The 20519-nt window shown below is 43.5% G+C and overlaps 2 protein-coding genes across 2 annotated transcripts in view; one reads left to right on the forward strand and one right to left on the reverse strand.

Moving 5' to 3' along the window:
* Positions 1-20519, forward strand: part of RSPH14 (radial spoke head 14 homolog) — a 343818-nt gene that overhangs the window by 165005 nt on the left and 158294 nt on the right. The window lies entirely within an intron of this gene.
* GNAZ (G protein subunit alpha z) overlaps positions 1-20519 on the reverse strand; it is a 184906-nt gene that overhangs the window by 117964 nt on the left and 46423 nt on the right. Inside the window, exon 2 of the mRNA XM_073629243.1 lies at positions 3147-4378. Within this exon, the coding sequence (XP_073485344.1) occupies positions 3147-3869 (723 nt within the window). The 5' untranslated portion in view covers positions 3870-4378. The remainder of the gene's footprint in view (positions 1-3146; positions 4379-20519) is intronic.

Genomic DNA, 20519 nt, shown 5'->3' on the forward strand with positions numbered 1-20519 from the left:
GTAAAGTACCCCAGTCCTCGTCTGGAGCCTAACACCCCGGGGGATCAGGGCAAGGCCCTCTGATTTTAGATGGCTTGTGTAAACACATTTTGGTGTTTCACTCTTTATGTCTCTGCACATTTTTTTGGCACTGGGTAAAGTTTTTGAGGAGCTTTAAAAAAATAAATAAATAAATTCTCCTCTATGGGCAGTTGGATGTAAACGGACTTGTGTCTGTTTACACCCGGCTACCTCCGATCCGGCAAAAAACATATGGAGGATAGGGATCAGTTCTCCTCCATCTGACTGGATCAGATCAGAGGACAGGCGGGTGTGAACGGACAGCTGGTCCGCTTACATCCACCTGCACACAGAGCAGAGAGGATTGTGTCCATGTCCACTCTGCATAAGCGGAGCGGACATGGACCAGTCATCTGCCCACTCCGCTCTGTGGGGATCATAGAACAGATCCCCCCACTCAGCAAACTGGATACAAACTGATTCCAAAAATATACACTCTTATATCCATAAGGGATCTATCAATGTTTCTGCACAGGACAATGGCTTTAAGGTCTTTTCTAGATGGTACATGACCCCTCTTAGACTACACAAAATTTCTCCCACCATACCCCCCAACTGTTGGAGATGCTCTGACGCAGAAGGATCACTCCTACACATCTGGTGGTCCTGTTCTTTAATCCAAACCTTTTGTAAAGATGTCCATCGCCTCACTACTCAAATTACCACCTATCTGATTTTTCCCTGGCCCAAATGCTTTTACACTACTCCTCCATCCCCAAAAAGGATTATCACCGATCCCTATCTTTACACCTTTTGAACACTGCGAAAATGTGTATTCCAACCCAATGGAAATCGACCAATTCCCCAACCATTGTGGATTGAATCAGACAAATAAATAAAGTTGCAGAAATTGAATATTTGGTGCATCAAGCCAAAGACACACCCACCAAATTTCAGAAAACTTGGTCTTGCTGGCATCACTTCCAAACAACTGATAAATATTTCCAATTATTATCTCAGTGACAACTGATGATACACATTGTCAGGTCGGAAGAAGGGCCCACCCCCTTCCCCTCTCATCCTTACCTCTGCTTTTCCAATTTTACCACCCACTTACCTATGCACTATAATAGCTCTAAACATTGCCTCTCCCAAAAGGCGAATATTTTGCCCAACTCCCCCTCTTTGCGCATACCACCCATCCCCACTAACTCTTTCCAATATCCTATTCCTCTCCTACAAGGAGTTCTTCTGTTACCCCTCTACCTTTCAATTCACATAGCAGAATCTCCCCACCATCTTGCTTGAGCAACTTGACCACTGACTAAGCCTACTAGAACCGCCCTTTTCTGTATGGGTTGCTATCCAGTGACCGCAACCCTACGAGAAAATAACACGAGGCTGCTAACTGCTGAAAACATTAGGTAACCAATAAATGACAGTAGATAATATGCTTATGACAGCATCACGTATAGTGAGCTCGCATACTGTTACACTTAGCCCCAACATCCTGCATGATATACCCCCGGCCTATACTGGTACCACGGAAGTATTACGCACGACATGGATGTCCAAAGCTACTCTAACTAGTAAGCTCCCTGATGTACACCAATAGGGAGATTACAGCACGCTTGTAACTATCATTACTTTTGGGTCTAGTCACCCATACTGTTCAAATGTTTTTGCTACACCCTGTTCATGTATATTGTATACTTACTAGTGTTAACTCTGATATCTTGTATTAATACATTGTACTGGATTTTATATACCATACAATGTTTTCTCTTCATGTATTCCATCTTTTGTATACAATAAAAATTGAATTGTAAAAAACAAAAAAAAACAAAAGCGGATTCCACCCCATGTTAAAGGGGCCTAACAGACAGTCTGAGTAAATTTTCCTTCTTACCAACTGATTACTGAGGCCTACAACCTGTTGTGAAACTGAAAGGTGCAAAATACTAGTTTGTGGGGACAGTGTACTGTTTTAGCATAGAAGGCTTCTGTAGAGCTTGATCGCTAGAGAGAATGTGTACTCTTCTTAAATATACTTCACCTAGTCTCTGTAGGCAATGTTTATTCTACTGAGTAAACTGGTGGTGCTATCTGCCCTTGACCTATGAATATATGAAGTATGCACATTCTTATATGCATAGATAAGAGGTGAACAGCACCATTGGTACAGTTAGTAGTCTCCAGCTTAGTTATGGGACAAGAGGTTAATTTACTAAAACTTGAGAGCGCAAAATCTGGTGTATTTCTGCATTGTAGGCAATCGGCTTCTAGCTTTAGCTTGTATAATTGGGCTTTAACATAAAAAAAAAAAGCTGGAAGATGATTGGCTGCTATGCAGAGCTGCACCAGATTTTGCACTCTCCAGTTTTACTATATCAACCCCACAGGCTGGTAGAGATGCTTTTGGCTATGTTCAGAATGTGTGCATCTGTTAGCAGGTCTTTACAATTCCCATTTATTCATTGTCCAAGCCCAATGTGCCCTCCAGCAAAAGGGCTCCAATGAGGACAGCAACCTGGCAGATTTTTATCACTGTCTGTGACCTCCTTTGTGAGAGTTTTTTTCTTATCTCACAGCCACTAATGGCCCCTACACACAATCCAAAAATCGAACGAAAAATACCACTTTCGAAGCGATCGTACGATAATCGGATCATTAGTACAGAGCTTTCAAGAGGCGACACAGTTCCTCCGATATTATCCGATCGGACAAACACAAATTTTTCTCGCATGATACCAGATTGTACGATTTTCATTTAATCAGTACAGTTGTCTGAAAATACAATAGAAATACACTACATTTTCGGATCGTGTGTATGGGCCATAGGACTGAAGATCTCATCAATAACACTAACAGCAATAAAAACACTTATTAGCGGAGTAGAGATGCATTAGAACCCCTGCCATATTTGTACAACTGTCCACATTCCCACTGGGGACACAACCCCCACATCCTGTAGTTACCAGTACAGGAAGTGAAGGGAAATCTTCAATCAGAGACCAACGCAGCCTTAAAAACTGACTGGGATTCTAACCATTCCCTACTTTAAAACAGAACTATAAAAAAATAAAAACATTAAAAAACCACAGCAGAAGAACATTCCTATTCCTTGAGAATATTTTTGTACTTACTGTTTGGTTGTCCTCATAAAGCTTCAAGTCATATCCACTGAGTTCCACACAGAATATTATGGCTGTCACACCTTCAAAGCAATGAATCCACTTCTTCCTTTCAGACCTCTGACCCCCAACGTCGACCATTTTGAAAGTTAGCTCTTTAAAGGTGAACTTGTTCTCCACAATGCCTGTAGTCATATCTCGTGAGCGCAGGATGTCTTCTACAGTAGGGATGTACTCAATGGCTGCTATCCTGTCCAGGTCATTGAGGTAATAAGCAGCATTGTCTTCCAGATGGTACTCATTAGAGCGACTGAAACACTCCTGGACACCCGTGTCTGCCCACAGTCTCTTCATGACTCCTAGGAGCTCAGACGTAATTTCACCCTTACTCTCTGCTGGCCCAGTCAAAGCAAAGAGCTGTACTGCATCATACGCTCGGTCTGGGTTGTGAAACTCGATTTTCAGTGTGGCAAGTGCCCTTATGATGCGAGTGAGTGAGTCAATTGCATTATAAATAATGAGGGGTTTATATTCTTTGCATGCCTCCAAGTTAAAGCCTCCACTGTGGATGATCTTCATCTGTTTTACGATGGTGCTTTTACCAGAGTTGCTGGTCCCGAGTAGCAAAAGTTTGATTTCCCGACGTTGGCGCTGGCTTTCCGAGCGCAGGTGTCTGTCAATCCTGCGCGAGCGCCTTGCAGCCTCTTTCTCCTCCGCACTTTGCCGACATCCCATGGTAGGTGTTTGCCAATGGTGGAGATACTCCCTTTCTCTCTCTTTATCTTTCCGCCTCAGAAATATTGTGTCCCTCAAGTTTTAAACCAGGTAAAAAGTACAATCAGCCTGGACAATAAGTGTCAATGCCTAACAAACTAAAAATAAGGAAAAATACAATCTTAAGCAGATGGTCTCCTCAACAAATGTCATGGCACTCCCCTTCCTTTCAGATAAAAGTGGCACATTCCTTCTTTAATGAAAAGATAATTCCCGTCTCCAATGAGTAACCATATTTGTCATATACCATTTTCTTTCCTGCATAATTATTTCACTTCCTTCTGTCCAAAGGTAAGGAGCTGCCTACTCATCTGTTTCTACCTCACTTGCCTTTTTAATTGTATTTTCTGGTTACCATGGCGATTCTGCTCTGTGCGGCAAGAGAATCTGTGGCCAACCTCTCATTTATTCCACTGGCCTTTTTGATGGGTTTTTTCTTTTTTCACCCTGTTCCTGACAATGATCTGCACCTGTCAGACACAAAGAAAAGCAAACATGAAATAGTTGTATTTGTACATCCTCCACTTTCAAAAAAATACAAAGTGCTTTCTATTAACCACTATAATGACATAATTACTAAACCATGTCGTTATATAGAACTGTTGGTAAATGAACATATTATAAAATGGCAGAAAACCTCAAAATCTAACCAGAGATCCATCATTTTTATCTGGTATGCAACCTTCTATCACTGGCACAAATTGCTATTCAGTATAGGAAAAGGAGGTTGCCCCGTTTTTTTGTCTAAGTCCTCTTCTGACATTGGAATATGCACCAATAAACTGAAAAGCAGCAGGCACGTTTATGGCTAGAGTTGAAACATCTACAGCGCCTTGAAAAAGTACTCATACCCCTTGACATTTTCCACATTTTGTCATGTTACAACCAAAAACGTAAATGTATTTTATTGGGATTTTATGTGATAGACCAACACAAGGTAGCACATAATTGTGAAGTGGAAGGAAAATGATAAATGGTTTTCAACATTTTTTACAAATAAATATCTCAAAGGTGTGGCGTGAATTTGTATTCAACCCCCTTTACTCTTATACCCCTAACTAAAATCTAGTTGAACCAATTGCCTTCAGAAGTCACCTAAATTACCACTTGTGTGTAATTTAATCTCAGTATAAATACAGCTGTTCTGTGAAGCCCTCAGAGGCCAAGGAACGCACCAGACAGGTCAGGGATGAAGCTGTGAAGAAGTTTAAAGCAGGGTTAGGTTATAAAAAAATATCCCAAGCTTTGAACATCTCACGGAGCACTGTTCAATCCATCATCTGAAAAAGGAAAGAATATGGCACAACTGCAAACCTACCAAGACATGGCCGTCCACCTAAACTGACAGGCGGGTCAAGAAGAGCATTAATCAGAGAAGCAGCCAAGAGGCCCATGGTAACTCTGGAGGAACTGCAGAGATCCACAGGTCAGGTGGGAGAATTTGTTCACAGGACAACTATTAGTCGTGCACTCCACAAATCTGGCCTGCGTGGAAGAGCGGCAAGAAGAAAGCCATTGTTGAAAGAACGCCATAAGGAGTCCCTATTGCAGTTTGCGAGAAGCCATGTAGGGGACACAGCAAACATGTGGAAGAAGGGGCTCTGGTCAGATGAGACCAAAATTGAACTTTTTGGCCTAAAAGCAAAATGCTATGTGTGGCGGAAAATTAACACTGCACATCACCCTGAACACACCATCCTCACCGTGAAACGTGGTGGTGGCAGCATCATGTTGTGGGGATGCTTTTCTTCAGCAGGGACAGGGAAGCTGATCAGAGTTGATGGGAAGATGAATGGAGCCAGATACAGGGCAATCTTAGAAGAAAACCTGTTAGAGTCTGCAAAAGACTTGAGACTGGGGTGGAGGTTCACCTTCCAGCAGGACAACGACCTTAAACATACAGCCAGAGCTACAATGGAATGGTTTAGATCAAAGAATATTCATGTGTTAGAATGGCCCAAAGTCCAGACCTAAATTTATTTGAGAATCTGTGGCAAGACTTGAAAAATGCTGTTCAGACGCTCTCCATCGAATATAAGATCGCATGTACAGCTTGATTCAAGCCTCCTCTCCTGGTCTGTGCGCTGATTTTGGTTTGTTTTGTGTGTTTAGACGCTCTCCATCCAATCTGACAAAGCTTGAGCTATTTTGCAAAGAAGAATGGGCAAAAATGTAACTCTTTAGATGTGCAAAGCTGGTAGAGACATCCCCAAATAGATTTGCAGCTATAATTGCAGTGAAAGGTGGCTCTTTTGACTTGGGGGGCTGAATACAAATGCACGCCACACTTTTCACCTACTTAATTTTGTAAAAATATTTTATAACCATTTATCATTTTCCTTTCACTTTACATGTATGTTCCACTTTGTGTTGGTCTATCACATAAAATCCCAATAAAATACATTTATGTTTTTGGTTGTAAAATGACAAAATGTGGAAAATTTCAAGGGGGTATGACTACTTTTTCAAGGCACTGTAATACAAAAACAACCTACCTCCATAAGGCCCTTCCATAAGGCCCCCTCCACACGGGCCACATCTGGTATTTCTCAGCAGGGGATCGGTTAGGTGATCCCCTGCTCAGCTGTGCGGGGCGGCTGAATGACAGATCGTTGCCTGCTCCACTTCTGCAGAGCAGACACAGACACAGCACGCTGTGTACTACGGGCAGTACAATGGCACAAGTACAAAAACTGAGGCATGGCAGGGATGGCCTTCAACATTTTTTCCTGTTTGACAATGTCCAAATCTCCCGTGGCAGCAGTATAACCTTACTGTTTCATAATTCCTGAGTCTTTCAATAGACAATAAGGAAAGTAATTTCCATTGCCATTTTTTGTTTTATTGAATACTGTTTTTGCTCTTTTTCATCCTTTGTTGTATATCAGTGCTACTGATCACCTCAAACCTTTTTTAGTCACTTCCTGTCTGTAGTTGGCTGCATGTCATTGCTCTCCATTGTCATCTTTTTGGACTATGCCTATGCAATGGGTGTTAGCACAGCCGCTCCCAAACCTCACGAGAGTTGTATGTGACACGATGGCAATGCTGGGAGACAGTTGTCACCTCATAACGGGAAGCGACTGAACAAGAATATTCATAGCAGGATCATCAGGTATGCTTTTCAATAAAGCTGTAGATTTCAAATTGTAAAAACGTACAGTATATGAGATTTTAGTAACTGGGTTCTATTTTAAATGCTACAAAGTGATTTTGATGAGTTCAGAAAAAGGCCTGAAATAATGCGAAATACAGAAAACATAGGATGAAAATGAAATAAATTGTTAATGAAAATGACTCTTGTTTTGAAGGATTTATAGATGCAGTAAAAATAATAGCAATAATAATAATAATAATATTTAATGCTGGAAACAGCTAATTGTGTATTGTGCAAATGGACTAGGTATGGTGTGAACGCACATACACAAAAGGTTGCGTTGCATACATTTCTTCCTTGTCATGTGTTATCCTTTCCTTTACCCCCATATCATGTTATGGTTAAAGGAACAATGGATATTTATCTTTTTCAATAGATATTGATCTTCAACAGAAGAGTATTACGTAAGCTGAAAGCACAATTGATTACTTAGGGAGACAGACTAAATGCCACACCACCAGGGTCATATCATGTCATGGAATCAATAACCAAGCACTGAAAAAAACAGTTGCAGAAGTTTGTATGTATCTGCCACAAGAAACATATTCACTGCATAGAAATAAGTAATTTTTACATCCTGCTCTTAAAAAATGCTTATTTTTATCAACTTAGTTTGCAAAAGACCGTTGTAAAGTGAAAGCATCCAGGAACACATCTGTCTAAACAACACTATAAAGGAGAAGTCAACTTAAAGTGGAGGGCCACCCTAAAATAAAAAATTGCATCAAAAATCTTAAAAAAAAAAACATTTGAAAAAAAAAATGTAACTTACCTGAAACCCTTGTTGCTAGGCAGTCTTCCTAATCTGCCTCTTCCTATTCCGCAGCGCTTCCTCCTCTTCGGCGAGCGGCCCCATTGCTTCTGGGAACTGTGTGTGTCCCAGAAAACCACGGGGCCATTCTCAAAGCGCCGCGCGACTCACGCATGCGCAGTAGGAAACGGGCAGTGAAGCCGCAAGGCTCCACTGCCTGTTTCCCTTCGTTAAGATGGAGGCGCCGGCGGCCAATCCAATAGACAGATCAGCCTCGGGGAGCCGACATTGCGGACTCGCTGGACAGGTAAGTGTCCTTATTAAAAGTCAGCAGCTACAGTGTTTGTAGCTGCTGACTTAATAAAAAAAAAATATTGCGGCCGGAACCCCCCTTTAAGCCTCGTACACGCGATTGGATTTTCCGCAGACAAAACCGCAGACTTTTGTCCGAAGGGTGCTGGCCCCAAACTTGTTTTGCATACAAACGGCACACAATTGTCTGCCACCAAACACAAACGTAGTGACGTACTACGTGGTTTTTCAGCTCTTTAGCACCACACTTTGGGCTCCTTCTGCTAATTTCGTGTTAGTAGAAGTTTGGCGAGTGTTGATTCGCGCTTTTCATTTCACGCTTTTCATTTCGTGCTTTTAAATTTGTTTTTGAATGGCCATTCGACAACCAGCCATGTTGCGGAATCAAAGGAGATAACGTGTTATTTATTATTGGCCTTGGAGTTATTGCTTTGACCCAAGTCCAGTCCAGGAACAGGAGGAGGAAGATTGTTGACCCCCTATATTAAGAATTAGGACACATGCACGAGGCTTTTATTTTATTTTTTGGTTGAATAATGATTTGGTTTGGTATATTTTCTATATTTTTGGATGCATAGAGTGCACTTTTTGGTTCTAATGGCAGACAGCATGTCTAATTTTATTTGTTTTCTTTTTTTAATGCACAATAAAAAAAATGTGGAGAATAATACTTGGCTATGTGTTTTACTTCAAATGACAGTTTGGGAGTAGGCAGTTACATTTTAAAAAATACAATGTAAAATTAACAAGAGACACCAACATTGTTGCATCTTTGATCTTAAAAACTACGGGATAATGGTGTTGTGGTAACTTGCACCAAAAAAAAAAATAAAAAATAAAAAAATAACAAGCATAATAATATTATTCTTGATATCACTAGAAAAAAAAGCCTTTGAAAATTTGTTTGCAATAAATCCATCAGTATCACCAGCAAAGCAGCTTCATTATTATCCCATTAAAGAAGAAGAGAATGTGCGCTGCATTTGGAGATTTCATAATTTGCCACGTCACGAATGTTAATTCTCCATTACGAGCGCTAGTTTACAAGACCGACCGCTTCCAGCTTGTCTTTGTTTGTTTGTACTTTGGACTTTTGTCTGATGGACTTGTGTTCACACGCTCAGAAAATCCGACAATAGACATTTATCTGCAGAAAATTTTATAAGCCTGCCATCCAACATTTGTCCGCGGAAAATCCGACAACAATTGTTTGATGGAGCGTACAAACGGTCGGATTTTCCACCAACAGCCTGTCATCACAAATTTCCCGTCGGAAAATCCGATCATGTGTACGAGGCTTAAGTCCTATGTATTCCAGACATTCAGTGCTGAGTTCTTAGCGATGAAAAGCATCATAATACTGTATATGAATCAATGTATGCTTATTGAGACAGCTCCAACATTAGAGAAACACTGCCCTGATAGCATTTGGGATGTGGCACCATATTGTACATGGACTGATTTAACATGATGTATGAATATTAAACGCCTGGAGTGAGAGAGCAGTCATCTTGCATTGTCTTGGACAGCTGGTGCTGCATCACAATAACCAGTCAGATTCAAAATACACTGGAAAATTGAATTTTGACAAATCAAATCAGAATCCATTGCTATAGACCAAAAATTTAGAAAATTAAAAATTCCTCATACATTCTGACAAACTCCACGTTTCTTCCTAATTGCTTCTGTATATTGACTTTTACTTGTCATTTAGAAAATGAATCTCTTTGAGTTGGTTTTGTATCAAATGGCTTTTGCACAGAAGTGCCAAGTTTTAGGCACCTTTCACACGGACGGCTATTCTGCCGCAGTTAAAAGCATGTTTTTTTTCCTGTGAAATTCAAGACTCCAGGCACTGCGATCAGCTGCATTTATACTGCATTTGTACAGTGCGATTAGCTGCGGTTGCGTTTAACTGCGGTTTGCCATTTCCATAGCAACCTGACAGGGTACTGACTCGTATTGAACGGGGATCAGACTTGGATCCCTGCCAATGCCCAGCACTGTTTGGTATGAATCTTGAGGGGGAACTCCACGCCAAATTTTAAATAAAAAAACGGCATCATGGGTTCCCCCTCCAAGAGCATACCAGGCCCTTCGGTTTGGTATGGATTTTAAGGGGAACCCCCTACGCCGAAAAAACGTTGTGGGGTCCTCCCCAAGATCCATACCAGACCCTTATCCGAGCACGCAGCCCGGTCAGTCAGGAAAGGGGGTGGGGATGGGCGAGCACCCCCCCTCCTGAACCGTACCAGGCCGCATGCCCGCAGCACCTCGTCCCCATGTTGATGAGGACAAGGGCCTCTTCCCGAAAACCCTGGCCGTTGGTTGTCGGGGTCTGCGGGCGGGGGGCTTATCGGAATCCGGGAGCCCCCTTTAATAAGGGGGCCCCCAGATCCCGGCCCCCCACCCAATGTGAATGAGTATGGGGTACATGGTACCCCTACCCATTCACCTAGGAAAAAAGTGTCAATTAAAAAAAACACAGTAGACAGGTTTTTAAAGTGATTTATCAGGCAGCTCCGGGGGTCTTCTTCCGACTTCGGTGGTCTTCTTCCGACTTTGGGGGTCTTCTCCCTCTCTCCAGTGTCGTCTCCCCGCTCTCTGGTTCTTCTCTGGTGCCTTCTTCTTTCTGCCGTGCTCCTCCGCTATCCTCTGCTCTTTTGCTAGCGGAGGAGCCGGTCTCCCGAGAGGTCTTCTTTCCTCTTCTCTTCCTGAGATGTTGACACGATGCTCCCTCTCACTGTAATACTGTGAGCGAGGTCCGCTACCAATTATATAGGCATGGGGCGTGGCCACCGGGTGATGTCACAATCCTGGGGCATGATCGGACTGAAGAAGACCTCTCGGGAGACCGGGCTCCTCCGCTAGCAAAAGAGCGGCAAAAGAGCAAAAGATAGCGGAGGAGCCCGGCAGAAGAAAGAAGGCACCGGAGAAGAACCAGAGAGCGCGGAGACGACACCAGAGAGAGGGAGAAGACCCCCGAAGTCAGAAGAAGACCCCTGAAGTCGGAAGAAGACCCCTGGAGCTGCCTAATAAATCACTTTAAAAAGCTGTCTACTATGTTTTTTTTAATTGACAATTTTTCCTAGGTGAATGGGTAGGGGTACCATGTACCCCATACTCATTCACATAGGGTGGGGGGCCAGGATCTGGGGGCCCCCTTATTAAAGGGGGCTCCCGGATTCCGATAAACCCCCCGCCCGCAGACCCCGACAACCAACGGCCAGGGTTGTTGGGAAGAGGCCCTTGTCCTCATCAACATGGGGACGAGGTGCTTTGGGGTGGGGGGGCCTGCAGGGCGCCCCCCTTGCCCCAAAGCACCAACCCCCCCATGTTGAGGGAATGCGGCCTGGTACGGTTCAGGAGGGAGGGGCGCTCGCCCGTCCCCACCCCCTTTCCTGACCTACCAGGCTGCATGCTCGGATAAGTGTCTGGTATGGATCTTGGGGGGACCCCACGCCGTTTTTTCGGCGTAGGGGGTTCCTCTTAAAATCCATACCAGACCGAAGGGCCTGGTATGGTCTTGGAGGGGAACACATGCCGGTTTTTTATTTAAAATTTGGAGTGGTGTTCCCACTCAAGATTCATGCCAAACAGTGCTGGGCACTGGCGGGGATCCAAGTTGGATCCCCGTGCTTGTCCCTAATTGGGAAAGGAAAATACATTTTTCCTTTCCCGATGAGCAGCTCGGCGCTGTTTTCCACAGCTGACACAGTGCACTGCGATTACTTGCGGTTATGTGCGGATAGCTGCACTAAATCTCTCCTGGACGCAGTCAATTCTATTTTTTCTATCCGCACGGAACCGCATGCATCTAAATCGCAGCTAAACGCAGTGTGTGAATGGGGCCATAGGAAAGCATTGTGTGCTTTTAGCTGCGGTAGAAAACTAGAAAATCTGCAGCTAAAAGCACCATTCTATCCGTCCGTGTGAAAGGGGCCTTAAAATAAAATTCCGGGCTAGAACTTACTATGCTTAAAAAGGCTCCCACCCACCTTGGCCTCATGCACATTGCTACTCCTAAACTGACGTTTTTGGGGCTTTTACCCTTTTTTTTGCCCAAGCCCCTGAAAGCACCTCAATAAAAGCCTATGAAAGAGATTTACTAAAACTGGTGCACTCAGAATCTGGTGCAGCCGTGCATAGTAACCAATCAGCTTCTAACTTCAGCTTGTTCGATTTAGCCTTGACAATAGCTGGTTGGTTACTATGCACAGCTGCACCAGATTTTGTGTGCACCAGTTTTAGTAAATCTCCTCCTATGCGATCATGCACGCATAAGGCTTTATTTACTAAAGGCAAATCCACTTTGCACTACAAGTGCACTGCCCTTGTACTAGGAAATGCACTTGGAAGTGCAGTTGATTTAGATCTGAGATGAGGGGACGCTCTGCTGATTTTATCATCCAATCATGTGGAAGCAAAAATGCTGTTTTGTATTTTCCTTGCATGTCCCCCTTGGATCTACAGCAACTGCACTTCCAAGTGCAAGGGCAGTGCACTTGTAGTGCAAAGTGGATTTGCATTTAGTAAATCAACCCGATAGGCTTTTAGAGGCGTTTAGGAGCAGCAAAGTTTAGAGGCAGGCAAAGCTCCTACTCCTGAATGTAGAAGAATTGTGTTCAGGAGAGGAGCTTTTGGGCATAAACGCCAAACGTGGCTAAACCCATTTAGAAACACCTAAACGTGCCTAAGCACTACGCGTGTTTAGCACCCTAGCATTTAGTCATTTCAATGGCCAGAGTAAATTAAAATTCTGGTCAATGAAATAAACACCAAAACACCAAACACCTCTAAACTCGCCTAAACTGATTGAAAAAATGCAGCTTAGGTGAATTTTAATGCTGATTTTCTCCTATCAAGAGAAACCGTGTTTACCATAAACCAGTGTGCAGAAGGCCTAAGCAGCACAGTGGCTAAGTGGTTAGCACTTCTGCCTGGCAGCACCAGAGTTGTCAGCTTGAATCCTAACTACGGCACTACCTGCCTGGAGTTTGCATGTTCTTCCTGTGCAGGTTTCCATTAATGCCGTGTACACACGGGCGGACTTTTCAACCGGACTGGTCCGACGGGACGAATCCGTCGGACAATCCAACCGTGTGTGGGCTCCATCGGACCTGCAGCGGACCTTTTCGGGTGAAAATCTGACGGACTTTAGATTTGAAACATGTTTCAAATCTTTCCGGCGGACTCGAGTCCGGTCGAAAAATCCGCTCGTCTGTATGCTAGTCCGACAGACAAAACCCGACGCTAGGGCAGCTATTGGCTACTGGCTATGAACTTCCTTATTTTAGTCCGGTCGTACGTCATCACGTACGAATCCGTCAGACATTGGTGTGATCGTGTGTAGGCAAGTCCGTTTGTTCGAAAGTCCGTCAAAAGTCCCTCGAAAGTCCGTCAGAAAAAGACCGTCGGACCTTTGATGCCGAAAAGTCCGCCTGTGTGTACACGGCCTAACACTCCAAAAACATGCTGGTAGGTTAACCGGCCCCTGTCTAAATTGGCCCCAGTATGTGTATGTATGAATGTGAGTTTCAGATTGTAAGCTCCTTGAGGGCAGGGACTAATGCGATGTGAAGTACAATATATACAGTATGTAAAGCACTGCGGAAATTATCAGTACTATATAAATACCTGAAATAAATAAATAATAAGTACCTGTAAAAGGAAAGATACATAAATTTGCCTATTCTCACAGCGCTCCGCCCACACAGCGATCTGTGAATGAGAGAACTAAAAGTACCATTATCCATTGTGGCTAACGGCTTGTAGTCCTCAATGAACTGCGAGAGCCCCCATGAGCGCTTTCGTAGTTCATACATAGACCCTGCAACTTGTAAAGTCAGCTCATATCAGAGGTACGGGCTAAAAGTCTGCAGAAAGCTGACATTGCACCCCCCATCCATTGACTGCGGGTGCAATGCTTTTCAGGTTCCTAAAGGAAAAAATAATGAATGCACATTTTTTTCCTGCAAAAATATGTGCATTTAATATTTTTTCCAAAAGGTGACGTTATCCTTTAATCTTTGATGGCTCCACTCACCTCCTGATGCTTTAGCAGTCTTGCTTAAAGGAGAATAATAGTCAAAGCTTTTTTGGCTATACTTCTCCTGTAGGTCATAGGACTACAGTTCGTTCTGCACTCCTGTGACCTGTTTTGAGCCAACAGTGGGCTAAAGTCCGCTATCAACTGACATCTCTCAGCCGGTCTAGGCTTTAAAAAGCCTGAGCCAGTCCCTTCCGCCCCCTCCACAGCACTGACAGTCCTAGGTCTCTGCTCAGAGCAGAGGGGGAGAAATGAGTGATCAGCGGTGTTTGATCACTCAAGTCTCACTTCAGAGCCAGCAGGGGACAGATACAGCATCCGATCAATGCTGCATCCACCTAGCTGAGAATAAATGTCTTTTTTTTAAGTCCATACTTCTCTTTTAAAGTGCTTGTAAATATCTGATATTAAAAAAAATGAACAAAGTATATCCTTCTATAATGTGTACTTGCCTTAACCCAAAGCACCTAGTTTGAATCTTGTTTGCTCTCTCTCCTTCCTCTGCTATCTGCATGAGTCACATCTGACAGCCTCAGTGGTGCATGTTTCTCTCTGAAACTGTGTAGAGGAGGGTTGGCCTCAGGTCTAAGATTACACTCATCTCCCTGCTCTATGCCGTGCCATGTGTGACATCAGATCCCCACCTCCTGCCTCCTTAAACTAATAAATGCTGCCTAATTTTGTACTTTGAAAGGCTGTAGAGGGGAGAGGGCTGCAGATAAACAGAGGTAGCTTCTGTAGGGGGGACGGCAAACAAACAACACCCCCCCCCCCTGTGCCGTGGCACTGAGACAGAACCCACCCGCCATGCAGCGTGGCACTGACTGCACCCCCCGTGGGGTAGTCCGGCACTTACCTGTTCATGTGGCGGTGCTGCGGTGTCCTCTCCTGGAGTGCGGGCAGCAGCGGCTCCGGTGTCCATTCCTAAGCTTCCTCCGCCATGTGTCTCCTCTTCCGCCAAAGCGCTAGGCATCCAATAGGATCGCCTGACGCTTTGGCCAATCGGGAAACAGGTCTTACAACCTGCCTCCTGATTGGTGGAGAGGAACTTTAGTGTGAAAATAGAAAAAATTAATTCGCTATCATCACACAACTGGGTGGGCTTAGAGCGCAATGGCTCTAATCAGGTGCTTAAAAAAAAAAAACACACCCCACATTGGAATCCATAGTTCGGTTCCCGGATATGTAGATCAGGGGACCAGATGCATGGATAGGGGAGACGGCACCCGTGTGCCCTCTGTGGATGGGCCACCACTGAAGGGTTTACAACCACTTTAGAACAAGCAAGGAAATAACAGTTCCCCTACTGAGTTCTCTATAGGCATAAAGGATTGCCCACATTATTATTATTATACTAGAGAACGGAATCTCATGTTATCAATCTGCACGTGTTTATGTGTTACAAAGACATGGCTGCCCTAAACAGTTTTGAAGATCTAAAATTTCACACCCACTGTCATGTGTAGATCTGGACAACTGTCCTCAAAAGTTGTCCAGATCCAACGAAGCATAAATGTTCATGAAGGACCGATTGGATGTCAGTGCAGGCCTTCACATCTGCAAACACAAAATGCAATTGTGCATTTTATTTCCAGTATTGTGTCTTCTACAAAAGTGTGTACATCACAGAGATCTGCTGACAGTCAATGACAGCTGTTAAAGTCAGTGTGGGACTGAGGGCACAAACATCACAAATTTTCACAGCCATCTTAGCAGGCTCTCAATCCCAAATGGGAGCACATGAATTGGTCATTGTGCAGTCATTCATCATTAGATGGCTTTGTGCTTCTGTATAATACAACCCATATGCTTTAGTTGCTCTGTATGTCAATTGTGAAATTGATTTTGGCCATGTTTCAGTGTGGCCAGTATATATATATATATATATATACACATACATACACACACACACACACACACACATATATACATACACACACACACACACACACTTGTGCTCATAAGTTTACATACCCTGGCAGAATTTATGATTTCTTGGCCGTTTTTCAGAGAATATGAATAACACATAAACTTGTCTTTCACTTATGGTTAGTGTTTGCCCATTTATTATCAATCAACTGTGTTTACTCTTTTTAAATTATACTGGCAACAGAAACTACCCAAATGAACCCTGATTAAAACATACCCTGGTGATTTTGGCCTGATAACATGCACACAAGTTGACACAAAAGGGGTTTGAATGGCTATTAAAGGTAACCATCCTCACCTGTGATCTGTTTGCTTGTAATTAGTATGTGTGTATAAAAGGTCAATGAGTTTCTGGACTCCTGACAGACCCTTGCATCTTTCATCCAGTGCTGCACTGACGTTTCTGGATTCGGAGTCATGGGGAAAGCAAAAGAATTGTCAAGGGTTCTGTGGGAAAAGGTAGTTGAACTGTATAAAACAGGAAAGGAATATAAAAAGATATGCAAGGAATTGAGAATGCCAATCAGCAGTGTTCAAACTCTAAATCAAGAAGTGGAAAATGAGAGGGTCTGTTAAAACCAAACCACGGTCAGATAGACCAACTAAAATTTCAGCCACAACTGCCAGGAAAATTGTTCGGATGCAAAGAAAAACCCACAAATAACTTCAGGTGAAATACAGGACTCTCTAAAAACATGTGGTGCGGCTGTTTCAAGATGCACAATAAGGAGGCACTTGAAGAAAGATGAGCTGCATGGTCGTGTCGCCAGAAGAAAGCCATTACTACGCAAATGCCAAAAAGTATCCCACTTACAATACGCCAAACAGCACAGAGACAAGCCTCAAACATTCTGGCACAAAGTCATTTGGAGTGATGAGATCAAAATTGAGCTTTTTGGCCACAACCATAAACGCTACATTTGGAGAGGAGTCAAAAGGCCTATGATGAAAGATGCACCATTCCTACTGTGAAACACGGAGGTGGATCGCTGATGTTTTGGGGATGTGTGAGCTACAAAGGCACAGGAAATTTTGTCAAAATTGATACTGGAGGAACATTTGCATTCATCAGCCAGGAAGCTGTGCATGGGACGTTCTTGGACATTCCAACATGACAATGATCCAAAACAGAAGGCCAAGTCGATCTGTCATTGGCTACAGCAGAATACAGTGAAGGTTCTGGAGTGGCCATCTTAGTCTCCTGACCTCAATATCACAGAGCCACTCTGGGGAGATCTCAAACGTGCAGTTCATGCAAGACAGCCCAAGAATTTACAGGAACTGGAGGCTTTTTGCCAAGAGGAATGGGCAGCTTTACCATCTTAGAAGATAAAGAGCCTCATCCACAAATACCACAAAAGACTTCAAGCTGTCATTGATGTTAAAGGGGGCAATACACGGTATTAAGAACTGGGGTATGTAAACTTTTGATCAGGGTCATTTGAGTAGTTTCTGTTGCCATTAGGATTTCAAAAGAGTAAAAGAGTAAACACAGTTGATTGATAATAAACAGCTTCCGCCAAACACTAACCATAAGTGAAAGAAAAATTTTTGTGTTATCATTCATATTCTCTGAAAAATGGCTAAGAAATCATAAATGCTGGCAGGGTATGTAAACTTATGAGCACAACTCTATCTATCTATATATTATAATATATTTTATATATATATAGATATATAAATATAGATATATATAGATATATATATCTATATCTATATAGATATAGATATCTATATCTATATAGATATAGATATCTATATCTATATAGATATAGATATATATATCAATATATATCTATCTATATATACAGATACATATACACTGTATATTGCAAACCAGTAGTCGCCGGTCGGTCACTCAAACCGCCCCGTCACTCGCCCTTCTGTTCATCCGTCCGTCAGCCCCGCACTTACCCCATCCAGGCCGTGGCCAGCTTTGGCGGCTTTCCCCTGCGTCTCCTCCTCAGCACCTTTCCCCTGCTCCCAACTAAAACGATCCCTTCACCTCCAGGCAACTTGGGTCCTGATTGGCCGGGAGGAGAAGCAGGCAGACAATAGCAAATATTAATTCGCTACTGTAACACAACTTGGTGGGCTCAGGGTGCAGAGCACTGCGCCCTGAGCCCACCCTTTTTTAAAGCCAATTAGAGCCTCAGGCTCTAATCACGTGTTTAAAAAAAAAAAAAAAAAAACATTGAAATCCATGCGTCCGGCACCCTGCATGTAGATTAGGGGACGGGCACATGGTTTAGGGGTCGACACCCCTGCGCCCCTTAATGGAGAGGCTGCCACTATTGCAAACCCATTTAATTGTACAAGATAGAGAATGCAGAGTATTTCTAATGCAGTTTTAAAGATTCTATCTTTAAGTTTTATGTAGTTTAGGTGTAAGTATTAGATTAAACTGCTGGACTGGGATTTTATGGAGACTATTCTTAGATTTCCTTTAAAATTCATATGAGCTGCAGCTGGTGTATACCCTGTATAGCACCTGCAGACCTGTAATGTGATAAGCTGCTTCGCACTGTCACTTTTACCTTCACACTTTACTTGCTCCCATAAGTGCAGGCAGTCTGCAGACTGATTTTCTTGTTTCAAGGTCATCAGGACTTGTGTTTCTTTTGTTAAAACCTAGAGCCATCTGGGTTTTGAAAGCATGCAGTAAAATCATTATGTAAAAACTAAGAATTCAGCTGCAGCATTTTGTAGCAAATTTCAGAAAAACTGCCATTGGTTGGCAAATGACCATCCTAAAGCTTGTCACTAACACAGTGCTGACCTACATTTCTTTTTTTTTTTTTTTTTTTTCCAAAGACAGTTATGGTTTTGCCCTTCTTATCATTCATTCCTGTACATGGAAGTTATGATTTTCTGTTAGCACACTTTGAAATGTCTAGGAGACAGTGGGGGGAGTAGTCATCTGGTCCTGACTGTTTCAGGCGTCAAAGATAATGCAATTGGCCGTGCTCCAGTACAAAATCGAGTTGTGCCAGCTTCCTCAAAAACATGTTCCACTACAACCAGAAGGTTTGCAACATGGCTCTGTGCTTGTTAAAAAGGGATGCTGTTTGTCATGGAAAATTGCAAGCATTCATGCAAGATGCCCTTTTGTGCACTTTTTGGTTGTTTTATTTCTAGGCAGATCGTAATAAAAAATTTTAAAAAATGTTGGGATAATCATATTTACTCAAAATGTGAGAGTATTTTGAGACTAGCCTTGTAAGGATATTTTAGATTTTATATAACCTTTCATTGGGACACATGCATACTGAGAGGTTGATTTACTAAAGACAAATAGACTGTGCACTTTGCAAAATGCGGTTGTACTGTAGAAAAGCAGTTGCTCCAGAGATTAGTAAATGAGCAGAAGCTCTGCTGACTTCCATCATCCAATCATGCAGAGGCGGTGTGTCCATAGAGAGCGCAGGAGCGCTGCCCCCTCTCTCCTGCACCCGTCAATCTTCAATAGATAGATTCATGCATAGCATGAATCTATCTATTGTCACTGCTGCTGCCCCCTATTCAAGTGTCTGGCGCCTTGTCAGGTGCCGGGCATCTGAATCACAGCGGCGGGGGTGTTTTTGGAAGTGCCTGATTAGAGCTGTCAGCTCTAATAGGCATCCTGATTAGAGCCATGGGCTCTAATAGGCTTCCAAATGAGTAAACAGCGGGCGCACTGCTGTGCGTTTGCTGCTTACGTAGTGCTGTGTTAGGGAATCAAATAAATCGCTTCCCTAACACTGACCCGCCTCTCAGCCAGTCAGGTGCACCGGGTCTGGTTATCTGTCACCTGATTGGCTGAAGCGACAGGCGCTGTGATTGGATGCCTATCGGGCATCCAATCATAACAGAAGAGGACGAGAGAAGACATCGAGGACTCGGAGGGAGCGTGGAGGAATGCGCTGACCCGAGACAGGTAAGTGCTGGGGGGGCACTGGCAGCATTTGATTGGGCAAACTGGCGGCAATTGATGGGGCAAACTGGTGGCAATTGATGGGGTAAACTGGCGACAATTGATGGGGCACGCTGGCGGCAATTGATGGGGCACGCTGGCGGCAATTGATAGGGCACGCTGGCGGCAATTGATGGGGCAAACTAGCGGCAATTGATGGGGCAAACTAGCGGCAATTGATGGGGCAAACTGGCGGCAATTGATGGGGCAAACTGGCAGCAATTGATGGGGCACACTAGCGGCAATTGATGGGGCAAACTGGCGGCAATTGATGGGGTACACTGGTGGCAATTGATGGTTACAGTCGCTGCACTTGATGGCACAGTGGTGGCTATTTATGGGTACAGTGGCTGCGTTTGATGGCACAGTGGCTGCGTTTGATGGGCACAGTGGCTGCGTTTGATGGACACAGTGGCTGCGTTTGATGGACACAGTGGCTGCGTTTGATGGACACAGTGGCT

The sequence above is a fragment of the Aquarana catesbeiana genome, linkage group LG01 (assembly GCF_042186555.1).
Source record: "Aquarana catesbeiana isolate 2022-GZ linkage group LG01, ASM4218655v1, whole genome shotgun sequence".
NCBI classification, from domain to species: domain Eukaryota; kingdom Metazoa; phylum Chordata; class Amphibia; order Anura; family Ranidae; genus Aquarana; species Aquarana catesbeiana.